At 34.1% G+C, this 27,276-nt stretch overlaps 1 protein-coding gene across 1 annotated transcript; it reads left to right on the forward strand.

Annotated features, from left to right (window-relative positions):
• Window positions 1–749: 749 nt before the first annotated feature.
• Window positions 750–27,241, forward strand: LOC139503950 (mucin-2-like). Its single transcript, XM_071293992.1, has 12 exons — window positions 750–763; window positions 2,608–2,645; window positions 3,156–3,261; window positions 3,720–3,887; window positions 5,057–5,201; window positions 6,083–6,202; window positions 14,848–14,899; window positions 17,221–17,639; window positions 18,535–18,654; window positions 20,030–20,081; window positions 21,419–27,084; window positions 27,143–27,241. Exons 1-12 carry the CDS (start codon window positions 750–752, stop codon window positions 27,239–27,241), a joined length of 6,999 nt encoding a protein of 2,332 aa, XP_071150093.1.
• The last annotated feature ends 35 nt before the right edge of the window (window positions 27,242–27,276 follow it).

Genomic DNA, 27,276 nt, shown 5'->3' on the forward strand with positions numbered 1-27,276 from the left:
TTTAAAAACTCTTTATTTCAGCACCCTTTTTTTCTCAATTCTTTAATTATTTCGGTATTCTTGATTGTTTGGCCCCATAACTTTTTTTTCTGCAGTGTTGGCCTATTATTTCATATTATAGAAACCCGATTCGGACCTTCATTCAATATTCATATAAAGATTCTTTCATTGATAACATTTGATTATTGGATTATCTAATCAAGATAGTTTAACTATCAAGTTTATAGTCCAAGCCTTGGCGAGGACTTTAAAATATACAATTCAATTATCTAGATTTGAGAAATCCGAGCACGAGTAACTATGTAAAAACTGTTTATCTGATGATTAAAACATACATTCTTTAAATCCCTTTCGAGTACCATTCACATTTCACGAAGTTGTCAATTACATTAACACCTGTTAGCATATTTTGAATCATCCAGTTAGCTATAAAGATTATAACCCTTAATATTATCCAATGATCTTTTGAGATCACCGGCAATCATAAATTTTTGTATGTAATGGAAAGGGATACATTTTCATAGAATTAGATTAACATGTTTATACACCTATTCATACATTTTTACATTTGTATACATATTTATATATATTTGTACACCTTTTTGCAGACACCATCAGATGCTTCATGGACAGAAACAGTAAAAGTCACATCATTTACACCGAACCGAGTAGATTCATCTACTGCTCTTCAACTGTTCCAAACATGGAATCGTAACCCACCATTCAGTCTACCCGGCCATGATCATGCTATGTTGTTTACGAGGTCAGTCATTTTTAACTTTTTACTATTTTGTAATATCGAGTTGGTATCACATTGAAAAATACACCTTCCTCTCACATATATGTAATATGATGTTTTAATATTGTCCATTGGTATTTCTCTTTGAAAGGTTAAACACTTAGTCTATTTTTGAGCCTTTTATCACGAATTGGTTGATCCATACGATGTGTCTTTGACCAAATTTGCTAAGAACATTTTTACCACCTGTTAGATTGTGGTTTGTCATTACGTCGTCTTATCTCTTAATTACCAAACGTGACTTGTTCTCGATTATGACTGTTTTTGCTTAGTGTGAATTCGCTTTGCTAGAAGACATGTCACGGTACTTGTCTATTCCAAATTCATGTATTTAGTTTTGATGTTATATTTGTAATTCTCATCGGATTTTGTCAAATGTCTTGACGTCTTTTCGGTTATATTCATGTGTTATGTTAAAAAAAAATAGTCACCGCCTTCATTTATTAGATTTGATTTGGTTCAACGTAATTTGTACGATGCATTACGGTTGCAGTTTGATTCTGAATTTACCGGACATAGAATATAGGTAACTGTCTAATTGCTACTTCAGTATTGCAATTTTCATTGTTATTAAATGTAATATCAGTATTTAGTGCAAATATAATATAAAATCAATCCTAATTCTATCATATTTTTGACAGATAGTTTTATTCATTCAAATGTGACGTACTTTTTCCTTTTTGATTTTCTGTTTAACAAATTCAAATGTGACTTAATTTTTTTGTCATTTTTTACAATTTCAAATGTGACGTCACTCAGCGTTGAGACCTTGACTTATTCGGGTGTGTCTATTTTTTGTGTTGGATTTTGTCGGTTTCTGTAATGTATCCGGTTGTTTTCTGTAATTAGTTAATACTTCAGTTTCATCATGTATATCCTTTATATAGTCATTTTATAAAATTTACGGTTTGCAAAGTATAACTTATTCTACATAATAGGGATGTTCTGGTACCTAACAAAATCTTCGAACTTTTGGTCCTCGATGCTGTTCAATTTTGTACTTGTTTTGGCTTTCAAACTTTTGTAAATGGGCATCACTAGTAATTCTTGTGTGGACAAAACGCACTTTTGGCGTATAAAATTTTAAACCTGTTGCCTTTTGTTAGCTATTTTTTGTGTGTTTCTTTGTCAATTGTGTTCTCCTATTTTTTTGTATTGTAGTCTTATAATGTTGTGTTGTCATTTTAGTGTTATATTTAACATGGGCATAAAAGAGGGAGGTTTGGCATGCCACAGAACCAGGTTCAGTGCACCATTTTTTTTTTCTTTAAAAAAAATGTCCTGTACCAAGTCAGGAATATGGTCATTGTCATATTATAGTTCGTTTCTGTGTGTGTTACATTTCAACGTTGTGTTTCTTTTGTGTCTTTGTTTCCTCTTATATTTGAGTGTGAGTTCACATTATTATAAAACGTGTCACGGTACTTTTTCTATCCCAAATTCATGTATTTAGTTTTGATGTTTATATTTGTTATTCTCATCGGATTTTGTCTAATGCTTAATTTGTTTCTGTGTGTGTTACATTTTAATGTTGTGTCGTCATTCTCTTGTTTTTAATGCGTTTCTCTCGGTTTTGGATTATGACCAGGATTTGGTTTTTTTCTATCGATTTATGAGTTTTGAACACCGGTATACTACTGTTGCCTTTATTATAACTTTCTGTTCGTTGTGAGCCAATGTTCCGAGTTGCAGACCGTACTTTTACCTATTAAAGTTGACTTTTACAAAGATTGACTTGGACGGAGGGTTGTCTCATCGCCACTCATAACCACATCTCCTTATATATAATTATTGTATTTAATTTACAGGTATGATTTAACGGCTGATGGATCAACCGGGAATGCAGGTAAACATTGAATAATTAATAAGAAATTGAAACAACTACGTACACTCTGTTTATACCAACAAATAAAACGTTTCTTGTGTTAAGTACTACTGTTATACGCCACGACTAGAGGACTTTATTATCTTATTTGAATTCACCTTGTTCAGTGGAAGCCATTGCATTTTCCATATATGTGTGTTTTTGTCATATGGATATCGTACATTATCCACACCACATATGTACATAGTCAGATATCTGTTAAACCCTTTCTGTCTTGATTATATAGAAAACGAATATATACGGATATGCTTGATTACGATGCGTAATATCAAATGCTGCTGTTTTTGTTCAACATGTCTTACAACATGCTCAGAAGGCGTTTTTCGAAATATAATTTATACCGTCTTGAGAAAAAAAATTTCTCAAATTGAAAATCTCAGAATTATGGCACATATCCTGAACATAATGAATCTGTCCCAAATCGTCTTTATAAGAAGAACCTGTTTTCATTTTACAATTTATATTTTACAGGACTTGCATATGTAGGTGAAGTTTGTACTAGCAGTAGTCAATCTATTGTAGAAGATAAATTCAACTTTGTTATCATATCAGTGGCAGCACATGAATTGGGACATTGGTAATATATACTAATTTAACTGTTAAAGATTCGAAAAAGTCTTTATGAGTTAATAATTGTTGCTTATAATCTAAGGCAAAATAAAGGCGTAAAATACCAAGGGGTTATTCAGACTCATGAGTATAAAATAAATTGACGATGCCATTGAAAATAAAACGAAATACAAAGAACAGACAAACAACAAAACACAAACCACAATATAGATAACTTAAGATTGAGGAATACTATCCAATAAAAAACAACCCGGGTGATATATCAGGTGCATCGGAAGCGTAAGACATTATATTTTTTTTTTAGTACTCCACAATGGTTCGGTCTTCAATTTAAAAGAACTAATGTGTGAATATAAAATTTCTCTATTCTAATATCTACGATGAGTTTTTCATGATGTGAATTTATGTTTGGGGGAAGCGCTTTAGCTCCAAAGAATTCTAGATGTGTATTTTTATGTATTACAGTTTAAGTGCATCACATGACGGCGAAGGAAATGGCTGTAGTGGTAGTGATTCATATATTATGGCGTCTAGTGTCAGTCCACAAACCGACCCATCTACCGCTACACACCCATGGATATTTTCAACATGTTCTACTACATATTTTACGAATTACATTAATTCATTGGATTCGTAAGTAACTATTTGTTATTTTTTAAATCTTTTCAAATGTACCTGCATATTGTACCAGCATGTCAGCTTTTTGACAATTCGTTCTTTGTTTCAATTTCTACCGTAAACATATAAAATATCGTCCTTTGCGTTACGAAAACAAAAAGATAAAACCATACCAAAATTGGAAAGTCAGAAAGACAAGAAGGCTACAAATTGAGTAAAACTAAAAAGTAAAATCACGACAATACTGAACTCCGAGAAAAATTCAAAACGGAAGGGTCGTTATTAAATGTAAAAATAAAAAGATAAAACACATGAAAAAAATGGACAACTGTCATATTCCTGACTTGTTGCAGGTTTTATTTTTATGCAGAGAGCGGTGGGTTGAACCTGGTTTTATAGCGCTAAACCTCTCACGTGTATGACAGTCGCATCAAATTACCCCATTGAAGATCGTGGGTTGTACAGTAGTCTATGACAACTAATTCAAGTGTTATGTAAATCCCCTTGTCGGAGGCGATTGTGGAATTTTCTGGTACTCTTGGTCGTTTGTCCTTCCATCTGCCTTGTCTCAAGTGTAATGCCCTTTTCGTAGGCGATTGGAGAATTAAGTGTTTCTTTTGATCATTCCTTCTTCCGTCCGTCTTATTTCGTTTCCGCACTCTAACTCCTTTTTGCCGAATACCTGTTTGGAAACTCATACACAATGCTTCAAGGATCAAAAATGCCAGAGAGATTACGATTTTCCTGTAATTCATTAGTTCTAATACTATCTTATAAGCGTTACAAGCAAGAATGCATGTCTTTACCAATAACTTTGTTGACAGTAGCTTTTATATGACTCAATTTAAACTGAAAATTAAAATAAAAATAAAAATAACGTAAAATGTATTATATGAACCGCCTCGGATTGAAATCTATATTATGCAAGTGCATATATACACATACATATACAAGACTTGATTTAGGAGCATTATTATATAATATACTGCCTCAATCAACACTCAAAAAAAAATTTCGCCCAATATTGTCATTTGAAGATGGTTGATGAGGAAATTCCAATGTAGTTTTCTCTTATGTTGACGCAAACCAATACTGAATTGCATTAACCCCCTTTTAATCAAACTGTGATACTTTTTCTTTTGAATTCAATGCCTAGAATGAATAACCATGAGTATATGTTACAGAGTGGGAAATAATTGTATGAAGACATTAAGTGTAGGATTTGACCCTACAGGACTAACACCTTATGACCAACAACTAGCAGGACAAGTATTTTCAGCAGATGAACAATGTGTACAGATACGTGGAACGGGATCATTTTTCTGCAATGTAGGTTGAAACGATATGTGATTAATCTCTATATATATTATGCTCCGACCATGCATCGTTTTCGAGATCATTAGTTTTGTTCTCAAACATTATTTTTTCCAATCTTTATTGTAAAAACAAAAAGTTTTTTCTGTAAACATTATTTTTAAAATTAAATGTTGTACGTCTTAATTTTCCACCTCATTTCCAAGGACAACTTGGTACTTTTTTCACATACCATCTAAAACATTTAAAGATTGAGAATCTATCAATCGATTGAAAACAATAACCCCCTCCAACAAAAGATTAATTGTCGAGGCTGCATAAATGAGTTATACAGCAAATGATGAGATCACAAACCGAAAGACCCAACCAAACAAAAAACCACAAGACAGCAATGTGTTCAATAACAAACTTTATGCAAATACCTATGCATGAGCAAGTAAAACTTAAAATATTTAAGTTGTAGAAAACAACATTTGTGAATGAAATAGACAATCAAAAGATTGACATCAACATTAAATCATATAAAGAACAAGACATTAACCTTAAGATACCATGCTGGATCAAACAAATATCTGACAACCCAAGAAAATATAACTGTTGAATTTGAAAAATAGAAATCTATAAATTTGAAAAAGGATAACGTTGATAATGTAAATTGGGAATATGTAAAAGAAAAACAACTCAACCGAATAGAAAACAACAGCCGAAGGCCATCGATGGGTCTTAAACGCAGCGAGTTGGTCCTCAGCTGGTCCCTAGATAAACTTGTGTAAAGGGATGTTAACAATGTTCAAGTCACGTTATGTTCTACTTAAAAACTGATTTTGGAAACTTGTATGTTATTGTTAATGTTTAAAAAGTTTGAATCAAAACAGGATTTAAAAAACTATTTTTAGGATAGATATAATGGTGACTTTTCTACTATTTGTACGGTTTTATGGTGTGCTGATCCATCTGGCAACGGGTTCTGTAATACTAATATAGGAGGTGATGGAACACTTTGTGGTAACAAAAAGGTACGTAATAATACTCCCGTGTGTACCCTTAAGTAGACCTACTCTGAAATTTTAGGTATGACATACACCTGTTTCAAATTCATTCATATGTAAGTGACATTCATAAAAAAAAGCTTGATTTGTACAATGTGGCTAAATAAGAGATAAATAAATCATCAACTTTCAATGAAAGCACACATTGGAGCAGAGCTCAGAGGCCATCTTTAGAACGCTTTAACTAATGGGTATTTTTCACAATTAGTTAAATTTTAATCGAGATGTGAAAGGAAAGCACTCTCTGGATGTTTCCCATTTAGTTTACAGAAGTCGAACAAATAACTGTTGATTGATTTACAGAAATCGTTTGAAATAACAAACATTTTGATATATTTTTTATTTTTTATAATTTTAACGATTCCAACATTTATACACTAGATGTACATTCGACACTTACTGTCTCTTCTGTGATGCTTACCACAAATATTTTAAAATTCAAAACCTAATTCAAACTTAAATTTATTTTCCTTGTGACCTTCCTTTTATTTTTACTAAATATGCAATCGTTCATAAATGTGTAAAGTTATAACATACCAGGTGGGTATTTACTCATGAAAAGGTATAAGTTTTATACAATCCCATTTTATCCTATCTTAATTGAAATCGACTACTTTTACATAAATATTGAAATAAATATAAAGCGACGATCTTTAATGTGGTATTTGCATTAAATTTTTCATAACGTTAAAGAACAATATAAACTTAATGTGTTGTAACGAAAACATGTTTTACATATGTTTAAGGTTTAAATCAAAAACTTAATTTACTGTTAACAAATCAAATAGACAAAAAAATAACGTTTATATTCTTAAATATTTTGATGTTAATTTGTCTGTTGTTATAAAGATTTACAAATCAAATAGAAAGAAAAGTAACGTTTATATTTCAAAATATTTATATTTTAATTTGTATGTTGTTATAAAGATTTAAGGTTATGTGCTAAGCAAATAGAACAACGCCTATCATTAAACACTATTCACACAAGCCCTTCTTTTTACAGTCAGGTGAAATACTACATGTAAAATTTAAAACCTTTATCCTAAGATAAATCTTTTAACTAAGTACGTGATGAACATTGTAAAAGAGAACAAAGATAATTTTTTTCTTCGTAAGATGCATGCAAAATGAAACTCAAATATATTAAAAATACCAGACGTTAAATTCTGTGAAACAAAAGACTTATCAGTGAAGATTGAATGAAAAAAGTTTAAAAGACCAAATAAAGCATGAAGTTGAAGAGCATTACTCAGAAATCATTTAGAACCAAAATTCCGAAATGTTTTGCCAAAAACAGCGGAGCTTATATTGATTCCTGGGGCTGTAATGTCAAATTTTGTAAATAGCTAGATCATTTAGCCTTTGTTAAATCTAAAAGACTATGAGTAATTTCATTGTTTGTGCACCAAAATGAAAATAACGTAACCATATTGGCTGAATTGTTTATCACATTTAAAACCAATCACAACGTTTTGGTGCACGCTTTTAAAAATATTACCCATAATACATTAGATTCTGAAACGGTAAATTATAAATTATGTCATCAAAGAAGTATTGACTATTGGACGGACAAGTATGCTTGACTTAAATGTTGTCTAGAACCTTTCAGAACAAGATTACACAATTTCCTCTGTTCCGTTAGTAGTTTGTATGTTTATATATTCATTGAAAAAAGAAAAATGACAGAAATACCAAACTTTGAGGGCAATTAAAAAATTCGAGCTCCGTAGTCAAATCGCAAAACTAAAAACTCAATTGTCTGTTTCATTTTTAGCCAGGCGTTGTCAGTTTATTTTCGATTTATGAGTTTGACTGTCCCTCTGGTATCTTTCGTCCATCATGCATAAACATGATTAAAAAATCCAGTTATTGCTTAAAAGTGTTAAGTTTATGCATAAGTGTCAAAAGTACAGTATAGTATAAAAATATCATGCGAAAAACATACTCCCGTTTTTTGCCATAAAACTTTAATCAAAAACTTCTTGTAAGTAAATATACGATATTCTCCAAGTGACATGCTGTATTACCATTTCAATAGTTATAAAATAATTTAACATTTAGGAAAGTATATATTATATTTCTTATTCTGGTATTGTTTTAAATGTAGTTCTTTTTATTTTCTCGGTTCCTTGTATAAGACAATGGATTTTCAAATTAAATTGCCATCAATCATCAGCAAATAGATCTGAATTGTCCAAATGCCTCATTGATTCAGTTAAATTGAAATCATAAGCGTTATTTACATTCTTATTCCGTAAATGTTTATTAACATGTTCGACTTTTAATGAATACATCTGATTAGTAAAACATGTAAATTTAACTTTTAAGAACAGGTTTTTGCAAATGTTACATGTGCTATAAATAAACTGTAGATAAGCCACTTAAATGATGCTATAGTTACTCATTAAGTCATTTATTACAAGTATTATCGTTAATATAAATTTAATACAAATTTAATTTCCGTTGCTTTATGAATCTTATATAATTTATTTTATTTATGTTTAAGATTTATGACAATCAACAATTTTCTGGTGATCTCCAACGTATTTTATTAGTTATCAAACAGTTTCCTCAAATAACCAGGTCAAATCTAAATAGTTCATTAAAGAATAAACCAGAAACAGATTTTTACCCTTATGGCCATCAGTTTTACTATGTTCATATTAAGAAATGAAAATAATTAAAATAATTTTATTATATGTAGTGGTGTAAAACCGGTGTATGTGTCTCTGATGTCAACGCTCCAGCTGGAGATGGTAAGTAAAAGATGTAACACAATGGCAAAATGATGCGTAGAATTTAAAAAACATCTATAATAAATGAAACAAAATTAACACAAATCGTTTTGCTATCGATAAATACTTTTTCATATTTGTAAGATATTTAAAAAAAAAGGTTAATTTAAGTCAAAACTAGAAAATTGTTTCCAACTGTTTTTTTTTTACTATCATATAATATTATTCAAGTATGAAGATAGCACACACAGAATGCAAATTCTGTTGCAAATACTTATTGATCGATGAATGAACTTGTATGTTGCCATTGAAATAACAACATAAAAACCAATGCACTCAATCTTCATCATACAACTGTTTAATAAATATATTTTGACGATTCAAAATAATGAAAACAAATAAAACTAATTCCAAAAATAAGCAATGGATAAACGAGAGGAAGTCATCTATAGATATCAACTTAAAAAAAATATTCATTTATAGAAATTTGGAAGTATTATTATTATTATTATTATTATTATTATTATTATTATTATTATTATTATTATTATTATTATTATTATTATTATTATTACAAGGCATTGTTATAGCGCATTATATAACACTACAATTACTCTAAGCGCTTTATGTATTAAAACAAAAGTACACAAGTTCGTACTTACACGAAATTACAGAGTTAAAATAGACCAAAATATGTAAAAAAAAAGCATACAAGATCAAATAATCTATAAAAAGTTAAAACTGTAAAAACTTGGTTAACTAGAGGCTCTTAAGAGCCTGTGTCGCTCACCTTGGTATATGTGCATATATGTATCAAACAAAGGACACAGATGGATTCATGACAAAATTGTGTTTTGATGATGGTGATATGTTTGTAGATCTTACTTTACTGAACATTCTTGCTACTTACAATTTTCTCTATCTATAATAAACTTGGCCCTTTAGTTACACAGAGGAAAGTATTTTGTAAAAATTTACAAAAATTTATAAAATTAATGAAAATTGTTAAAAATTTACTATAAAGGGCAATAACTCTTTGAGGGGTCAACTGACCATTTAGGTCATGTAGACTTATTTGTAGATCTTACTTTGCTGAACATTATTGCTGTTGACAGTTTATCTCGATCTATACTAATATTCAAGATAATAACCAAAAACAGCAAAATTTCTTTAAAAATTACCAATTGTGGGGCAGCAACCCAACAACCCATTGTCCAATTCATCTGAAAATTTCAGAGCAGATAGATATTGACTAGATAAACAATTTAACCCCTTTTCAGATTTGCTCTAAATGCTTTGGTTTCAGAGTTATAAGCCAAAATCTACATTTTACCCCTATGTTCTATTTTTAGCCATGGCAGCCATCTTGGTTGGTTGGACGGGTCACCGGACACATTTTTTAAACAAGATACTCCAATGATGATTGTGGCTAAGTTTGGTAAAATTTGGCCTAGTAGTTTCAGAGGAGAAGATTTTTGTAAAAGTTTACAAACGACGAAGACGACGACGGACGACGGACGCAAAGTGATGAGAAAAGCTAACTTGGCCCTTTAGGCCAGGTGACTTAAAAATGAATTGAACGAATAATTGATGAATAAATAAAAATTTGAATACTTGTTATCTAAACTAAATATTTCTAAAATTGCTGAATGCTACTACTGTTCATATTTAAAAATAAGTTACTAAAATACATCGGATTATCATAAAAAATGTTCTATGCTTTGAAAGGTTGTTATCAATCAAAACTTGATTTAAATTTTTAGATAACTGTCTATATGGTGATAAAAAGGGTGCAATCTACACTGACGGAAGAACATGTGTAGATTTGGTAACTGAAAATAAAGCTTTTCATTGTCAATATGTTGGTGAATCTTGTTGTTATTCTTGCTCCGACTCAACAACAACGTCAACAACAACGACAACTACTACAACTACACCCGAACCAACTACGTCATCAATAACCATCACCACCGGACCAACTACGCCATCAACAACAACAACCTCCGGACCAACCATGTTAACAACTACAACAACCCTTGGACCAACTACCACTGCATTATCAACCACGACAACACAGAGCCAGATCAATACTGCTGATCAACAGTGTGTACAAAAACGTGGTACAGGGTCAAATATGTGTAGGGTGAGTCTATATTGTTATAAGACGTGATACAGGGTCAACTATGTGTAGGGTGAGTCTATAATGGTATAAAGGTGGTACAGGGTCAACTATGTTTAGGTTGAGTCTATATTGGTATAAAACATGGTATAAAACGTGGTACAGGGTCAAATATGTGAAGGGCGAGTCTATATTTTTATAAGTGTATTAATATATTTACGTGGCACGAAATAAATTTTGTATTTGTAACAGTGAGCTTTCAATTACTGTGAATCAATTGATATTCGCTGGATACCATTTATTGTGGATTTTGTTGGTACAGTAAAACCACGAAATTAAATATCCAAGAATATGCAAGTTTTTCTTAAACCATGAAAATTGGTACCCACGAAAATGAATGAATCCAGAGTAGTTATACTTTTAAATATATTGTCATATCTGTCTTGAATGTTTGTGTTGTGTATACCTATCATATGAACACTGTTCACTGCTTCTGGAGATGACATTTTTATTACATATTATCTTTCTGTTTTTGTTTTTTTTTGTTATCGAGTATGCACAGTTATCATTTCATGTGTTCGTTTATTCTCGTGATTTTGCCATAAAACACCAGAAAGAACAATTTGATTTTTTCCCGCTAAATAAACTAAATAGTGTCGAAGGAAAACAAGTTCAAACTTAAATGAGAGAAGATTAGATTTTAGATTTTATTTGAACACTCAGACACAGATACATGTGTAACATGAGGTCATACATAATAGCATTATATAAACATGACGAAGTAATTATGTGGTATCAATGATATAGACATGATAGATATAGCATAAAGATATATAACAGTAACATACAACTATGGTTTTTTTTTACATTTTCAGAAAACATTGGCAATGTTTTTGATAAATACAGAAAGTCGTTTATACAGTTGTACATTACATATTGAAAGAAGACCTTCCATTTTTTTATAATTAGGATTCACTGTGTAGTAGCTTGGTAGAAACTCTTCCCTTAATACAACAATATAAGTACAAAAAAGTCATTTAAATAACAAATGAAATTCATCACCAAAATTACTCTTACACAAAGTACATATTCTATCATGCCTAAGATGTCCATTAACATATTTGAACCAAAACTATGTTCTCCGCTAAGGTGTACATCGCAACGGTTACCTGCTTAATGGCTGTTTGTATTAAGCCCAGTTAGGGTTTTAATAAACAGTCATTTTTGGCAATAATGTACTTAGTTGGTTAATAAAAAAAAACATTATTGATGCCATTCTCATTATTCTGTATGACAGAGACGTAATCCTTCTCAATACGTCTCAACAGTGGCGCTCGTACAAAAACAGTTGGAACATTATATAAGATATAAAGTTGAAGACAAGTAAAGAACGACAACTGCGAAATTTTGTACAAAGAACGACCAAATGCAGCCTGGTAGTAGAATAACCTTAGTGTTTCGAATGTTATGTTTATGATAATTATTTTTATTTCAGTACTTCTACAGCGGAGATTACTCTTCCATATGTACAACTCTTTACTGTTCTGAACCCACTTCAACTTCGTGTTACATATATAGTGATACAGATGACTACACTCTCTGTGGAAATCAAAAGGTTTGTCATTACAATTTTATACTAGACCGTTCAATGCGCATTCGAATGGAAAACTTTCTTCTTTGGACAATTTCAAAATGTATTTCAATCTATCAAATAATCCGTTTCATTTTGAAACACATGATAATCAATTGCAAAAACGACAACCAGTTCACCTCACTTTATTACCGTATCATCTGTTACAGTAATTATAATTGACAGATCAGCAACTCTCACATGTCTGCACATTCTTAAATAAACATGTAATTAAATAGATCAATTGAAGTTCTTATACACATGGTGTCATTCTGTTGTCTGACCATCAAACGATGTACTTGTTAATAAATTAGTTATAGAAACTGGATTGTATTATTACATAGCAAATATATTACAAAAACGATATAACTTTGTCATAGAATTGTGGCAACAATATGTCACCGATGTGCATAACGCATAACAAGAGGAGAAACTATATGCTACTTATTTTAACGACAAGTTAACTATCTCTTGTTATGCACGAAACACTTGTCGACAAGTTAAGCATCTCTTATTATGCACGAAACACTTGTCAACAAGTAAAGCATCTCCTATTATGCACGAAACACTTGTCGACAAGTTAAGCATCTCTTATTATGCACGAAACACTTGTCAACAAGTTAAGCATCTCCTTTTATGCACGAAACACTTGTCGACAAGTTAAGCATCTCTTATTATGCACGAAACACTTGTCGACAAGTTAAGCATCTCCTATTATGCACGAAACACTTGTCGACAAGTTAAGCATCTCTTATTATGCACGAAACATTTGTCAACAAGTTAAGCATCTCCTATTATGCACGAGACACTTGTCGACAAGTTAAGCATCTCTTATTATGCACGAAACACTTGTCGACAAGTTAAGCATCTCCTATTATGCACGAAACACTTGTCGACAAGTTAAGCATCTCTTATTATCCACAAAACACTTGTCAACAAGTTAAGCATCTCCTATTATGCACGAAACACTTGTCGACAAGTAAAGCATCTCTTATTATGCACGAAACACTTGTCGACAAGTTAAGCATCTCTTATTATGCACGAAACACTTGTCGACAAGTTAAGCATCTCTTATTATGCACGAAACACTTGTCGACAAGTTAAGCATCTCTTATTATGCACAACACACTTGTCGAACAGTTAAGCATCTCCTATTATGCCCGAAACACTTGTCAACAAGTTAAGCTTCTCCTATTATGCACGAAACACTTGTCAACAAGTTAAGCATCTCTTATTATGCACGAAACACTTGTCGACAAGTTAAGCATCTCTTATTATGCACGAAACACTTGTCGACAAGTTAAGCATCTCTTATTATGCACAAAACACTTGTCGAACAGTTAAGCATCTCCTATTATGCCCGAAACACTTGTCAACAAGTTAAGCATCTCCTATTATGCACGAAACACTTGTCGACAAGTTAAGCATCTCTTATTATGCACAAAACACTTGTCAACAAGTTAATCATCTCCTATTATGCACAAAATACTTGTTGCCAAATTAAGCATCTCCTATTATGCACGAAACACTTGTCGACAAGTTAAGCATCTCATATTGTGCACGAAACACTTGTCAACAAGTTAAGCATCTCCTATTATGCACGACACAATTGTCAATGAAGATTTAGACTCAATCAAACTGAACGTAGGGAATAGTCAGAAATATACAATATTGCAACATTATCTTTTGTAAAGGAATTGATTTAAAGAAAATAATTGGTTTTTCGAATCAAGTTTTCACTAAACGAATTGAACAATATGTTTATTCTATATTACCCCCAAAATACGAACAAAACTTTATTTGCATACTAGGTGGAAAACTAAATTAATCCTTCGTTAATACATTCTTTGTAGAAGAAAAAGAAATGAACTTTCGGCTTCAGGTCATAGTCAATTAAAAATGAATTAAAAATAATATAACTCTCTTATGTAATAAAGCAGATATAATTGGCTGCGTTACGACGAGTTGCATTAAACTACAAATAAACACGTATGTTTAAAAAGAGCGCACAGAGTGGTGATATTTATATCGCCGATAAATCTGTTGCATTTTATTCTATTAACAACGTAAGAAATGTTTAAATTGACAGTATCTTATAAATTCTCAAATATGACGTATTTTGTTACAGTGGTGTATTTCTGGAGTGTGCACGTTCGATTCAAGTGCCCCTGTTGGAGACGGTAAGTCACGTTTGATTCAAATGCCCCTGTTGGAGACGGTAAATCACGTTCGATTCAAATGCCCCTGTTTGAGACAGTCAATCCCGTTCGATTCAAATGCCCCTGTTGGAGACGGTATGTCACGTTCGATTCAAATAACCCTGTTGGAGACGGTCAATCACGTTTGATTCAAATGCCCCTGTTGGAGACTATAAGTCACGTTTGATTCAAGTGCCCCTGTTGGAGACGGTAAGTCACGTTTGATTCAAGTGCCCCTGTTGGAGACGGTAAATCACGTTCGATTCAAATACTCCTGTTAGAGACGGTAATCACGTTTGATTCAAATGCCCCTGTTGGAGACGGTAAATCACGTTCGATTCAAATGCCCCGGTTGGAGACGGTAAGTCACGTTTGATTCAAGTGCCCCTGTTGGAGACGGTAAGTCACGTTTGATTCAAGTGCCCCTGTTGGAGACGGTAAGTCACGTTCGATTCAAGTGCCCCTGTTGGAAACGGTAAATCACGTTTGATTCAAGTGCCCCTGTTTGAGACGGTAAGTTACGTTCGATTCAAGTGCCTCTGTTGGAGACGGCAAGTCACGTTTGATTCAAGTGCTCCTGTTGGAGACGGTAAGTCACGTTTGATTCAAGTGCCCCTTATGACGACGTATGTCACGTTCGATTCAAGTGCTCCTGTTGGAGACGGTAAGTCACGTTTGATTCACGTGCCCCTGTTGTCGACGGTAAGTCACGGTCGATTCAAATGCCCCTTATGGAGACGGTAAGTCACGTTTCATGCAAGTGTCCCTGTTGGGGACGGTAAGTCACGTTTGATTCAAGTGCCCCTATTGGAGACGGTAAGTCATGTTCGATTCAAGTGCCCTTGTTAGAGACGGTAAGTCACATTTGATTCAAGTGCCCCTGTTGGAGACGGTAAGTCACGTTCGATTCAAGTGCCCCTGTTGGAGACGGTAAATCACGTTCCATTCAAGTGCCCCTGGTGGAGACGGTAAGTCACGTTCGATTCAAGTGCCCCTGGTGGAGACGGTAAGTCACGTTCGATTCAAGTGCCGCTGTTGGAGACGGTAAGTCACGTTCGATTCAAGTGCCCCTGGTGGAGACGGTAAGTCACGTTCGATTTAAGTGCCCCTGGTGGAGACGGTAAGTCACGTTCGATTCAAGTGCCCCTGGTGGAGACGGTAAGTCACGTTCGATTCAAGTGCCCCTGTTGGAGACGGTCAGTCACGTTCGATTTAAGTGTCCTTGTTGGAGACGATAAATCACATTTGATTCAAGTGCCCCTGTTGGCGACGGTAATTCACGTTTGATTCAAGTGCCCCTGTTGGAAACGATAAGTCACGTTCGATTCAAGTGCCCTTGTTGGAGACGGTAAGTCACGTTTGATGCAAGTGCCCCTGTTGGAGACGGTAAGTCACGTTTGATTCAAGTGCCATTGTTGGAGACAGTAAGTCACGTTTGATTCAAGTGCCCTTGTTGGAGACAGTAAGTCACGTTCGATTCAAGTGCCCTTGTTGGAGACGATAAGTCACGTTCGTTTCAAGTGCCTCTGTTGTAGACGGTAAGTCACGCTTGATTCAAATGACCCTGTTGGAGACGGTAAGTCACGTTTGATTCAACTGACCCTGTTGGAGACAGTAAGTCACGTTCAATTCAAGTGCTCCTGTTGGAGATGTAAGTCACGTTCGATTCAAGTGCCCCTGTTGGAGACGGTAAGTCACGTTTGAATCAAGTGTCCCTGTTAGAGACGGTTAGTGCAGATTTTTTATATTTTTTCTATTTACTAAAATGACGACGATAATGATGTGATGGATAAGTAAAATTTTTCTAGTGGCGACTATTTCATGTATATAAGACTTAATTAATATTGATTTTGTTGGTTTTTTGTTGCTCAGTGCTTTTCTATGTTTCAGTTTTGTGTTCAATTTGTCTGTCCGTCTTTTTTTAATTTTTTGCCATGCCATTGTCAGTTTGATTTTCGTTTTATAAGTTAGAAAATCTGTATTATTCTTCCCATTATGTTCGTATTTGGTACCTTAATTAAACCCCACGCAACGAACTTTGTAGATAATAAAGACATACTATATGTAGAAATGTTCATCGACAATGATTAAATTTTTTGTCTGTACATTTTTCTTACAGTTATTTCATTTCTCCAGTGACAATATGGGGCGTGGGGTATGTAAGCGCGCTCACTCAGGTTCTTTAGTTGAACAAGAGATGTCCCTGTAGCTCTCATATATTGATTCAAGTAAAGTTTGCGTAGTGATTTACAGTTACAATAGTTTTCTTAATTCTTTCTATCAGAGTGTTCTTTGCATTTTAGAGAACTGTCTTTATGGTGATCGCAAAGGTGCAATTTTTAACAATGGTTGGACTTGTGAAGATTTGGCCAGAGAATTACCTAGTCAATGTGTAAATCATATGACTTCTTGCTGTGAATCCTGTGCTCCTTATACAACAACATCCACAACTACTCCTGCATTGACAACAACTGAAAAAATAACAACTACAGTCCAACCTTCAACAACTGAAGAAATTATGACAACAGTGCAACCCATAACAACTAAAGAAATAACAACTACGCCATCAAAAACAACAACCTCCGGTCCAACCATGTCAACAACTACTACAACCCTTGGATCAACTACCACTGCATTATCAATCACGACAACACAGAGCCAGGTCAATGCTGCTGATCTACAGTGTGTACAAAAACGTGGTACAGGGTCAAATATGTGTAGGGTGAGTCTATATTGTGATAAAACGTGGTACAGGGTCAACTATGTGTAGGGTGAGTCTATATTGTAATAAAACGTGATATAGGGTCAACTATGTATAGGGTGAGTCTATATTGTTATAAAACGTGGTACAGGGTCAACTATGTGTAGGGTGTGTCTATATTGTTTTAAAACGTGATACAGGTCAAATATGTGTAGGGTGCAAAATTATTTTTTTATTTGGAATTTCTATAGAATATTTTGTAATATGAGGTTACATGGTGACTAAACCTTGTACAAAGGTAAAATAAGGGGAGATATTTTATTGCTTTACTTCCAGTGACGGTTATTTTCTTATATACACCGAAATGGTATGTGAATTGTTTTGATATAGTACTGGACAGGATAAAACTTTACTCATGCCAAGTATTTAATTATTTGAAACAAAGATAAATCCTAGAGATTTTTTTTGAAAAGTGCAAATTTAAAAAAGACTAATAGGGGGAAATCAATGGTGGTATTACACCTCAACGGTTATCTTGTAGAATTTTTAAATGACTACGAAACATTTCTAATATTTGGGATACATTTTTTATTGAATTGTGTTTTGATATGATGTTCGTTATGATTTACAAGTTAAAACCTTCATAGTAACAAGAACTGCCCTGTATTAAATGAAGATTATAAAACCATTATTGATACCATTCTTATTATTCGGTTTGACAGAGACGCGTTCCGTCTCAATACATCTCATCAATGGCGCTCGTACAAAAACAGTTGGAAAATTATAAGAGACAAAAGTTGAAGACAACTAGAACGACAACTGCGAAATGTTAACAAAGAACGACCAAATGCAGCCTGGTGGTATAATAACCTTAGTGTTTCGAATGTTATGTTTATAATAATTATTTTTATTTCAGTTCTTCTACAGCGGAGGTTATTCTTTAATATGTACAAGTCTTTACTGTTCTAACCCCACTTCAAATTCATGTTACACATATAGTGATACAGATGACTACACTCTCTGTGGAAATCAAAAGGTTTGTCATCACAATTTTAGTCCGTTCAATGCGCATTCGAATGGAAAAATTTCTTCTTTGAACAATTTCAAAATGTATTTTAATCAATCAAATAATCCGTTTCATATTGGAACACAGGATAACCAATTGTAAAATGTATTTTAACGATTAAATAATCCGTTTCATATTGGAATACAAGTTCATTATCACTGAACTAGTATATATTTGTTTAGGGGCCAGCTGAAGGACGCCTCCGGGTGCGGGAATGTCTCGCTACATTGAAAACCTGTTAGTGACCTTCTGCTGTTGTTGTTTCTATGGTCGGGTTGTTTTCTCTTTGACACATTCCCCATTTCCATTATCAATTTTAAGATAAGCAATTGCAAATTGTATTTTATTCAGTCAAATAATCCGTTTCTTATAAGAATACATGATAACCAATTGTAAATTGTATTTTAATCAGTCAAATAACCCGTTTCATATTGAAATACATAAAAACCAATTGCAAATTGTATTTTAATCAGTCAAATAATCCGTTTCATATTAGAACACATGATAACCAATTACAAACTAAAACTGAGGGAAACACATCATATATAAGAGGAGAATAATGACACAACAGAAACACTCAAATGCATTGCAGCAACACACATAATACAAGAACTATGATATAACAATGGCGAATTTCCAGACCTATAAAAGATCTTTTCAGAAAAAATGGTGGGTTGAACCTGGTTTTGTGGCTAGCCAAACGTCTTGCATTTATGGCAATGTTTGATTTAGCATTGAAATGACAACATTACATGACGGGACAACGCGTTACAAGAGGAGAAACTATGTGTGACATGTTTCGTCGACAAGTTAAGCATCTCCTATTATGCATGAAACACTTGTCAATGAAGGTTAAGACTCAATCAAACAGAATAAAGTGAATAGTCACAAATGTAAATCACAATATTATATTGTTTGCAACATTATCTTTCGTAAAGTAGCTAAATTAAACAAAAGATAATTTGTTTTTTTCGAATCAAGTTTTCACTAAACGTATGTTTATTCTTTATTACCCACAAAATGCGAACAAAAAAAAATTTCAAAGGTGGAAAGCTAAATTTATCCTTCGTTAATAAATTCTTTGTGTTTTGTTCATAAATTAACTCTAGGCTTCAGGTCATGAATTAAAAAAAGAATAAAACTTATGTAATTAAGCAGATATAATTGGCTGCGTTAGGACGAGTTGAATTACACTGCAAATAGACATTTGTTTAAGAGGAGCGCACAAAGTGGCGGTATTTAATTCACTTATAAATATGTTGCAGTTTATTATATTAACAAACATAAGAAATTTTGAAATTGACAGTATTTAATAAATTCTCAAATATGGCGTATTTTGTTACAGTGGTGTATTGGTGGAGTCTGTACGTTTGATTCAAGTGCCCCTGTTGGAGACGGTTAGTGCATTTTTTTATATTTTATTCTATTCACTAAAATGACAACGATAATGATGTGAAAATCTTCTAATGGCGAATAATTCATGTATATAAGACTAAAACATGAGCTGCGTCGGATAGAAATCGACCGTATGTAAACATGGTAAATGCATGTACGTACACAGATACATGTATAGGATTTCAGAATAAGTAAGATATAACAGATGCATTTTAATCCGTTTTAAAGGACTGTCTTCTTATTAAACATAGCTTTCCGTAGAAATTATTTCAACCAAAAATAGGTTAACAGAGGTACATTGTATTGATATTCGTTTGCATAAGATCGATTTCTATTTGACGCAGCTCAAATTTTGATTTTGATGGTTTTTTGTTGCTCAGTCTGTGGTTTTCTATGTTTCAGTGTGTACTATTTGTCTGTCCGTCATTTTACATTTTTGCCATTGATTTGTTAGTTGATTTATCGTTTTATAAGTTAGAATACCTTTTTGTCATTGAGTTGTTAGTTTGTTTGTCGTTTTATAAGTTAGAATACCTTTTTGTCATTGATTTGTTAGTTTGTTTGTCGTTTTATAAGTTAGAATACATTTTTGGTAACTTTTGCATCCTTTTGTCCTACACCTACACATTGAGAAGAATGATAACGTACCTGTTTATCGGTCAGCCATTTTTTAATTGAGTTAAGTCTTCCATTTGATATTTTATAGTGTGTTTTTCTATGATGTGACGTATATATACTATTGTTTCAGAAAAAGGAGAAGGTTTGGTACCATTGAAACGTTTAATCCCGCTGCAAATGTTTGCACCTGTTTTAAGTCAGGAATCTGATGTACAGTAGTTGTCGTCTGTTTATGTAGTTCATACGTGTTTCTCGTTTCTCGTTTCATTTATAAAAGACCGTTGGTCTTCTCGTTTGAATGGGTTTACACTGGTAATTTTTTTGGCCCTTTCTAGCTTGCTGTTTGGTGAGAGCAAAGGATCCGTGTTGAAGGCCGTACCTTGACCTGAGTGTTTACTTTTATAAATTGTTACTTGGATGGAGAGTTATCTCATTGGCACTCATACCACACCTTTCTATATATATATATGTCTACTCTTGGGATTATTTTTTTACTGTAAAGACCAGTCTATTTTAAACTCTCTAATATTAGGTATTTCATAGTTTGGAACAAAGTTCAAATTTGTATTTTCCTGACAATTATGATCGTGTTTGGTAATCATAATTGATCAAGAAATGTATCTGTAGCTTTCATATATTGATACAAGTAAAGTTCGTGTAGTGATTTCTAGTTACAGTTGTTTTCTTAATCATTTCTATCAGATTTTTCTTTGCATTTTAGAAACTTGTCTTTATGGAGATCGCAAAGGTGCAATTTTTAACAATGGTTGGACTTGTGAAGATCTGGCTAGGGAATCACCTAGTCAATGTGTAAATTTTATGACTGCATGCTGTGAATCGTGTGCTTTTTCAACAACAACAACTGAAGAAATAACAACTACAGTCCAACCTACAACAACTAAAGAAATAACCACTACAGTTCAACTTACAACAACTGACGAAATAACAACTACAGTCCAACCTACAACAACTGAAGAAATTACCACTACGGTCAAACCTACAACAACTGAAGAAATAACCACTACAGTTCAACCTACAACAACTGAAGAAATAACAACTTCAGTCCAACCTACAACAACTGAAGAAATTACCACTACGGTCCAACCTACAACAACTGAAGAAATAACAACTACAGTCCAACCTACAACAACTGAAGAAATAACCACTACAGTTCAACCTACAACAACTGAAGAAATAACAACTACAGTCCAACCTACAACAACTGAAGCAATTACCACTACGGTCCAACCTACAACAACTGAACAAATAACAACTACAGTCCAACCTACAACAACTGAAGAAATAACCACTACAGTCCAACCTACAACAACTGAAGAAATAACCACTACATTTCAACCTACAACAACTGAAGAAAAAACAACTACAGTTCCACCTACAACAACTGAAGAAATAACAACTACAGTCCAACCTACAACAACTGAAGAAATTACCACTACAGTCCAACCTACAACATCTGAAGAAATTACCACTACGGTCCAACCTACAACAACTGAAGAAATAACAACTACAGTCCAACCTACAACAACTGAAGAAATTACCACTACGGTCCAACCTACAACAACTGAAGAAATAACAACTACAGTCCAACCTACAACATCTGAAGAAATTACCACTACGGTCCAACCTACAACAACTGAAGAAATAACAACTGCAGTCCAACCTACAACAACTGCAGAAATAACCACTACAGTCCAATCTACAACAACTAAAGAAATAACCACTACAGTTCAACCTACAACAACTGAAGAAAAAACAACTACAGTTCCACCTACAACATCTGAAGAAATAACAACTACAGTCCAACCTACAACAACTGAAGAAATTACCACTACAGTCCAACCTACAACAACTGAAGAAATAACCACTACAGTTCAACCTACAACAACTGAAGAAATAACCACTACAGTTCAACCTACAACACCTGAAGAAATAACAACTACAGTCCAACCTACAACAACTGAAGAAATTACCACTACGGTCCAACCTACAACAACTGAAGAAATAACCACTACAGTTCAACCTATAACAAGTGAAGACATAACAACTACAGTCCAACCTACAACAACTGAAAAAATTACCACTACGGTTCAACCTACAACAACTGAAGAAAAAACAACTACAGTTCCACCTACAACAACTGAAGATATAACAACTACAGTCCAACCTACAACAACTGAACAAATTACCACTACAGTCCAACCTACAACAACTGAAGAAATAACCACTACAGTTCAACCTACAATAACTGAAGAAATTACCACTACAGTTCAACCTACAACAACTGAAGTAATAACCACTACAGTTCAACCTACAACATCTGCAGAAATAACAACTACAGTCAAACCTACAACAACTGACGAAATTACCACTACGGTACAACCTATAACAACTGAAGAAATAACAACAACAGTCCAACCTACAACATCTGAAGAAATTACCACTACGGTCCAACCTACAACAACTGAAGAAATAACAACTACAGTCCAACCTACAACAACTGAAGAAATTACCACTACAGTCCAACCTACAACAACTGAAGAAATAACCACTACAGTTCAACCTACAACAACTGAAGAAATAACCACTACGGTACAACCTACAACAACTGAAGAAATAACCACTACAGTCCAACCTACAACAACTGAAGAAATAACCACTACAGTCAAGCTTACAACAACTGAAGAAATAACCACTACGGTCCAACCTACAACAACTGAAGAAATAACAACTACAGTCCAACCTACAACAACTGAAGAAATAACAACTACAGTCCAACCTACAACAACTGAAGAAATAACCACTACATTTCAACCTACAACCACTGAAGAAAAAACAACTACAGTTCCACCTACAACAACTGAAGAAATATCAACTACAGTCCAACCTACAACAACTGAAGAAATTACCACTACAGTCCAACCTACAACATCTGAAGAAATTACCACTACGGTCCAACCTACAACAACTGAAGAAATAACAACTACAGACCAACCTTCAACAACTGAAGAAATTACCACTACGGTCCAACCTACAACAACGGAAGAAATAACAACTACAGTCCAACCTACAACATCTGAAGAAATTACCACTACGGTCCAACCTACAACAACTGAAGAAATAACAACTACAGTCCAACCTACAACAACTGAAGAAATTACCACTACGGTCCAACCTACAACAACTGAAGAAATAACAACTACAGTCCAACCTACAACAACTGACGATATTACCACTACAGTACAACCTACAACAACTGAAGAAATAACCACTACAGTCCAACCTACAACAACTGAAGAAATTACCACTACGGTCCAACCTACAACCACTGAAGAAATAACAACTACAGTCCAACCTACAACAACTGAAGAAATTACCACTATGGTCAAACCTACAACAACTGAAGAAATAACAACTACAGTCCAACCTACAACAACTCACGAAATTACCACTACGGCCAAACCTACAACAACTGAAGAAGTTACCACTATGGTCCAATCTACAACTGAAGAACTTGCCACTACAGTTGAGCCTACAACAACTGAAGAAATAACAACTATAGTCCAACCTACAACAACTGAAGAAATAACAACTACAGTCCAACCTACAACAACTGAAGCAATTACCACTACGGTCCAACCTACAACAACTGACGACATTACCACTACAGTCCAGCCTACAACAACTGACGAAATTACCACTACGGTACAACCTACAACAACTGACGAAATTACCACCACAGTCCAACTTACAACAACTGAAGAAATAACAACTACAGTCCAACCTACAACAACTAAAGAAATTACCACTACGGTCCAACCTATAATAAGTGAAGAAATAACAACTACAGTCCAACCTACAACACCTGAAGAAATAACCACTACGGTCCAACCTACAACAACTGAAGAAATAACCACTACAGTCCAACCTACAACAACTGAAGCAATTACCACTACGGTCCAACCTACAACAACTGACGACATTACCACTACAGTCCAGCCTACAACAACTGACGAAATTACCACTACGGTACAACCTACAACAACTGACGAAATTACCACTACAGTCCAACTTACAACAACTGAAGAAATAACAACTACAGTCCAACCTACAACAACTAAAGAAATTACCACTACGGTCCAACCTATAATAAGTGAAGAAATAACAACTACAGTCCAACCTACAACACCTGAAGAAATAACCACTACGGTCCAACCTACAACAACTGAAGAAATAACCACTACAGTCCAACCTACAACAACTGAAGAAAAAACAACTACAGTTCCACCTACAACAACTGAAGAAATAACAACTACAGTCCAACATACAACAACTGAAGAAATTACCACTACAATCCAACCTACAACAACTGAAGAAATAACCACTACAGTTCAACCTACAACAACTGAACAAATTACCACTAGAGTTCAACCTTCAACAACTGAAGAAATAACCACTACAGTTCAACCTACAACATCTGCAGAAATAACAACTACAGTCCAACCTACAACAACTGACGAAACTACCACTACGGTACAACCTATAACAACTGAAGAAATAACAACTACAGTCCAACCTACAACATCTGAAGAAATTACCACTACGGTCCAACCTACAACAACTGAAGAAATAACAACTACAGTCCAACCTACAACAACTAAAGAAATTACCACTACGGTCCAACCTATAACAACTGAAGAAATAACAACTACAGTCCAACCTACAACAACTGAAGAAATAACCACTACAGTTCAACCTACAACAACTGAAGAAATAACAACTACAGTCCAACCTACAACAACTAAAGAAATTACCACTACGGTCCAACCTATAACAACTGAAGAAATAACAACTACAGTCCAACCTACAACAACTGAAGAAATAACCACTACAGTCCAACCTACAACAACTGAAGAAATAACAACTACAGTCCAACCTACAACAACTGAAGAAATTACCACTACGGTCCAACCTACAACAACTGAAGAAATAACCACTACAGTTCCACCTACAACAACTGAAGAAAAAACAACTACAGTTCCACCTACAACAACTGAAGAAATAACAACTACAGTCCAACCTACAACAACTGAAGAAATTACCACTACATTCCAACCTACAACAACTGAAGAAATAACCACTACAGTTCAACCTACAACAACTGAAGAAATTACCACTACAGTTCAACCTACAACAACTGAAGAAATAACCACTACAGTTCAACCTACAACAACTGCAGAAATAACAACTACAGTCCAGCCTACAACAACTGACGAAATTACCACTACGGTACAACCTACAACAACTGAAGAAATAACAACTACAGTCCAACCTACAACATCTGAAGAAATTACCACTACGGTCCAACCTACAACAACTGAACAAATAACAACTACAGTCCAACCTACAACAACTGAAGAAATTACCACTACGGTCCAACCTACAACAACTGAAGAAATAACAACTACAGTCCAGCTTACAACAACTGAAGAAATTACCACTACGGTCCAACCTACAACAACTGAAGAAATAACAACTACAGTCCAACCTACAACATCTGAAGAAATTACCACTACGGTCCAACCTACAACAACTGAACAAATAACAACTACAGTCCAACCTACAACAACTGAAGAAATTACCACTACGGTCCAACCTACAACAACTGAAGAAATAACAACTACAGTCCAACCTACAACAACTGAAGAAATTACCACTACGGTCCAACCTACAACAACTGAAGAAATAACAACTACAGTCCAACCTACAACAACTGAAGAAATTACCACTACGGTACAACCTACAACAACTGAAGAAATAACAACTACAGTCCAACCTACAACAACTGAAGAAATTACCACTACGGTCCAACTTACAACAACTGAAGAAATAACAACTACAGTCCAACCTACAACAACTGAAGAAATTACCACTACGGTCCAACCTACAACAACTGAAGAAATAACAACTACAGTCCAACCTACAACAACTGAAGAAATAACCACTACATTTCAACCTACAACAACTGAAGAAATAACAACTACAGTCCAACCTACAACAACTGAAGAAATTACCACTACGGTACATCCTACGACAACTGAAGAAATAACCACTACAGTCCAACTTACAACAACTGAAGTAATTACCACTACGGTCAAACCTACAACAACTGAAGAAATAACAACTACAGTCCAACCTACAACATCTGAAGAAATCACCACTACGGTCCAACCTACAACAACTGAAGAAATAACAACTACAGTCCAGCCTACAACAACTGAAGAAATTACCACTACGGTCCAACCTATAACAACTGAAGAAATAACAACTACAGTCCAACCTACAACAGCTGAAGAAAGTACCACTACGGTCCAACCTACAACAACTACAGTCCATTCTACAACAACTGAAGAAATAACCACTACAGTCCAACCTACAACAACTGAAGAAAAAACAACTACAGTTCCACCTACAACAACTGAAGAAATTACCACTACAGTACAACCTACAGCAACTGAAGAAATAACAACTACAGTCCAACCTACAACAACTAAAGAAATT

Source organism: Mytilus edulis, chromosome 14, assembly GCF_963676685.1.
Source record: "Mytilus edulis chromosome 14, xbMytEdul2.2, whole genome shotgun sequence".
In the NCBI taxonomy this organism is placed as follows: Eukaryota; Metazoa; Mollusca; class Bivalvia; order Mytilida; family Mytilidae; genus Mytilus; species Mytilus edulis.